We start from the raw sequence: 4979 nt of genomic DNA on the forward strand, positions 1-4979 counted from the left end.
TAGATAGATAGATAGATGATAGACACACATAATATAACGCATATATTTGTGTGTTACCCTCACAAATCCAGAGGAGGTTTGTGTTGCCCCAGCCTAAGGAGTAAGATTGAGATACTAGAAGGATTACGACTTGGGAACCATACTGCAGCCCTATGTTAAAGCTCCATCTTGGAGTTAATTATTCATCCCTGAGCAGGAGCCATTCATTAAGCTATGATTTATTCATCCCCAACATTAAGGTAATTAAATAGCAGCTCACCTGAAATGGACAATGGCATTTTTTGATTTTTCTCTCTCTCACACACACACAAAGGCCCTGCTGGAATAATTGATTTGTGCAGAGATGAGCCCTGCTCCCCTTAGGTGATACTTGAGACGGGGCTCATGTTGCAGGGCCCTGACGTGTCTCCCCCCTGAGGGCAGCAGCATCACCCCTGTGCCCTCCCCACCCTCCAGCCTGTGCAGCTCTCTGTGCATATCCAGCCCCCGCAGGCGCAGCCAATCAGTGCGCGCAGCCAATGGGAGCTTTAAGGAGGCAGCTAACTGGAGAGAAACAAAGTTGTTCCAGCTCCGGGCTGCAGCATCCCCCAGACAAGCCAGTACTTTCCCTGCGCTCAGAGCCGTGGATATAGCGTGTGCTCCCCGTGTATGCCTTTACGTGTGCGCTGTGGGCCCCTGGCTGTGCCACACTGAGCCATGTCTATGCTGCCTTCCTTTGGCTTCACTCAGGAGCAAGTGGCCTGTGTGTGCGAGGTGCTGCAGCAGGGAGGCAACCTGGAGAGACTGGGCAGGTTCCTATGGTCCTTGCCAGCCTGTGATCACCTCCACAAGAATGAGAGTGTGCTGAAGGCAAAGGCCGTGGTGGCATTTCACAGGGGCAACTTCAGAGAACTGTATAAGATACTGGAGAGCCATCAGTTCTCCCCGCACAACCACCCCAAACTGCAGCAACTCTGGCTCAAGGCTCACTATGTGGAAGCAGAGAAACTGAGGGGGAGACCGCTGGGGGCAGTGGGCAAGTACAGGGTCAGAAGGAAATTCCCCCTGCCCAGGACAATCTGGGATGGAGAAGAGACCAGTTACTGCTTTAAGGAGAAGTCCCGAGGGGTGCTGAGAGAATGGTATGCCCATAACCCTTACCCGTCTCCCAGGGAGAAGCGGGAGCTGGCTGAGGCCACTGGACTAACCACCACCCAGGTCAGCAATTGGTTCAAGAACAGGAGGCAAAGGGACAGAGCGGCGGAAGCAAAAGAGAGGTAAGGGGCACAGGGAGATGGCACTCTAGCAGGAGACAGCAGCCTGGAGCCGAAACGTTAGCACTCAGAAAGGAAGCCCCCAGGCCCAAGCCCTCAGCCGTGTAGCCCATGATCCCTGGGCAGCTAAAGCTTTTCTGGACTTCTGATCCCAGTACTAACCCCCCTCCACCACCGCCACACACACACACATTTGTGGGAGAAAAAGACCACCTACCCCTGGCTCCATTCCTACTCCTGGTGTGTGCCCTGTTTGGGAATCCCACGTGGGTTTGCATGAAACACATTGCCAGTCAGCCTGGCAGCGATAGGGTTACAACCCCCCCCCCCCCCCATGCCAGTATTAGGAAAGCTGAGCTAAGAGACAAACTGTGGTTCATACTTGGTGAGATGGTGACCCTCTCCCCCTAATGGATACACCGCCAAATTAGGTAGAAGCTCTGAGTACACGTTCCCTGTGACACCAGAATAAACAAACCCAGGGCAGCAGGGGAACAACAATTTTTTTAGTTCAGCACATGCTCTACTTCAGCACAGGGTGTACCATCCCTTTCCCACTGACTGGCGCTATAGGGGACTTTCTCACAGCATGTGATTTGATTTGGGCCTGCAAATATATCAGCAGCAAATGTCACACTTACATATTTCCCCCTCCCCCGGAATGTATTTTTGTCCCTTGTTTAGAAATCCCCCCCTTCATGGGGCTCCCTTGGATTTAGATTCTTCTTTTAACAAATGTATTTGTTGCCTGCGATTCTATCATTTAAAACCCAGAACTTCATGAAGCTGTCAATATAAATCTAAGGTCTTTCGTGTTCCATTATGTCGCTGTCTAATCAAACCGCCCATCTGAGTGTCTGTTTTACCATTATTTGTAAAACTGTCTTACATATAGTTACATAGCAGTTAAGCATGAAATAATACACCCGTCTGCTTAGTTCCAACTTGCCTAAATAAATCCTAATTTGTAGTACACTCAGAAGGAAACCTAAAATGATCTGTAGTTGTGTCAAGTTTGTCTAAAAATATAAAAATAAATCTAGATATCTATCCACCTATCGCCCTATCTTTTGTTATGAGTCAGTCCATCTGTCTTTATCAGTTTATCTCTCCATCTACCAATCATCTATTAGTCTGTCTATCCGTCTGACATATATCAGTCTATGTATCCACCCATGTAGCTAGTATATGTTCTGTATCCTTGTGCTAGTCTATTTGTTACGTGTAGTTTGGTAGGGAAAGCAAAAGAAAGGGGGGCTACAGTGAATACACATGGTACATATATGGCATTGTTACTTTATTTTAGAATCCACATTAGGCTGAGAACCCTGAAGTCCCGCAGGCCAGGAGTGTGACCTATTCCTCAGCAAAGGACTGTCCCTTCATATGCCCCTGAATAGACAGGACTCTTTAGTTCGCTTTAATTAGGGGACCCAAGCCCTTCACACTAACCACATACAGTTATAGGAGTTTATACACGAACAAAACTATTTAAAAAAGCATACGAGTGCCTCCATTTGGCCTGTCAGAAAATTTCTTAAAAAGAAGGGTATTTTTTCTGCAGGCAAAAGCTCTGCACATTCTCTGAGTCCGAAAAATGACAAAAGTAGATGTTAGACAGAAAGATAGATCGATAGATAGAAACATTACATTAATACAGGTAAATAACAGATACACTGTCGATGGATGGATGGATGGACAGACAGATGATTGATGATAGATGATAGATAGATAGATAGATAGATAGATAGATAGATAGATAGATAGATAGATAGATGATAGATAGATAGATAGATAGATAGATAGATAGATAGATAGATGATAGATAGATAGAATCATTATATCGATATATAGATGACTGTAAACTTTACACAAATATAGATAAATTGATATGTAGACAGGTAACAGAATGCTTTACAAAGATATAGATACATATATTTTAATTATTACATTTAGATAGTTAATTCGACTAGATAAGAATACATAGATTAATAGACAATTCGACCATGTAGTTTTATTTCTGTTTATATCTAATAATCTATTCTACAGTATTTTGATAATTGGGTCAATGCACAGTAAGACATATTAAATACTGATAGACAGGTAAATAATTAGATAAATAGACAATCGACTAGGTAGTTTATCTATTTAAATTCGGACGAGGAAGTTTTAAATCTGTTTTTACTCATATCCGTTTATATCTAATCATATATATCATAGAATATTTAGATAATTGGTTATACACCTTAAATAAATAGTTTACTGTTGGACAGATAGAAGTCACCATACATACCTGAAAGATTTAGACAAGTAATTAAAAGACTAAAATCTTAAATATCTAGATAAAGTGGGGTATATTTGAACTGATTCCATTGAGTGATAGGACTGGGTAATAGCACAGCGCTGGGAATGTTTATTCGTGCTGTATTGCGTACTATAGACTATGGCTACGGATTGATTGATGATGGTTAGATATAGACAGACCCGCATTCGTGCATAATGCTTCTAATGTTCTATAACTGTGTGTCTGTGTATATGCTTGCGTTATGTGTGTGTATATAACATGCGCAAAAGAATATGTGTGTCAGACGCTGCTTCTCTAGCTCCTGATAGATTATATACAGTGAATATAACATCTTATTTCCATGTCAATAATCTGACGATTAGTTTTGTTAACTGGATGCAATTAAGACGTGCTGCCTGTTATTAAGTTATTTCTTGTTCCTTTTAGGGAAAATACAGAAAACAATAACACATCTAGCAACAAACAGAATCAGCTGTCACCCCTAGATGGAGGAAAGTCGCTAATGTCCAGTTCAGAAGAGGAATTCTCCCCCCCACAGAGCCCGGATCAGAACTCTGTGCTCCTGTTGCAGGGCAGCCTCACCCACCCCGGCGGCTCCTCTTATTCCCTGAGCGCTCTCAGCGCCTCCCAGGGCGGCCATGGCCTACAGGGGCACCAGCACCAGCTGCAGGACTCTCTGCTTGGGCCCCTCACCTCCAGCCTGGTGGATCTGGGATCGTAAGAGCGACCGCCGGACTCAGCCATGGACTGCACTCTTATTGTACATAGCAAGGCACTCATCTCATGGTACTTAATGTGGAAAGGAAACTGGGACTTTTTATACTTTTCTTCGGTACAATCAATCCCACACAGCACCCCGCACCGCTGAATGCTCTTACGTTACGGCCTCCTGTGGCACTCATATACCCTCTTCCCCCAAATTGCTGTAACAAAATACTGTATAGGAGATACCACAAGGATATAACTGTGTCTTATTTATGAACACCCCTCCCCCCCCAAAAACAATGTGGTTAAACATGGGAAATCTGGAGAGAATTGCTGTTTGCTCCCACTGTGACACCTAGAATAATTGCCCAGCTATTTGGAGGCGCTAAGTTTACATTTCCCCCCACATTTAGTGTTGAAAGAAGATTGCAAAGTAGTTTATAATAAAATACAGTATTAGAAAGTACAAACCAACTAAGCCTGTTGTCTTTTCTTGCCTCCATGAGGGAGAAATTATAAATAAGACGACCACATCTAGTGGAAATTCAGGGATCTACTTTCTAACGCAAATCATTAAAACTTCCCCTGAGATCTCGGCGAAAGATGAGAATTAGCTCTGCAGCAAAGAATATTAGATCCGATGTTGTTTGTTACATTCATGCACTAGAAAATAATTGGAAATGAAGCGATATTCATTAGTAAGCAGAGCCTTCTCT

General features: G+C 43.6%; 1 protein-coding gene across 1 annotated transcript; it reads left to right on the forward strand.

Annotated features, from left to right (window-relative positions):
• Positions 1–595: 595 nt before the first annotated feature.
• Positions 596–4737, forward strand: six1 (SIX homeobox 1). Its single transcript, NM_001100223.1, is given in 2 exon segments — positions 596–1256; positions 3985–4737. Coding segments are annotated over 2 exon segments (855 nt in total). The 5' UTR covers positions 596–696; the 3' UTR covers positions 4280–4737.
• The last annotated feature ends 242 nt before the right edge of the window (positions 4738–4979 follow it).

The sequence above is a fragment of the Xenopus tropicalis genome, chromosome 8 (genome assembly GCF_000004195.4).
Source record: "Xenopus tropicalis strain Nigerian chromosome 8, UCB_Xtro_10.0, whole genome shotgun sequence".
Taxonomy (NCBI): domain Eukaryota; kingdom Metazoa; phylum Chordata; class Amphibia; order Anura; family Pipidae; genus Xenopus; species Xenopus tropicalis.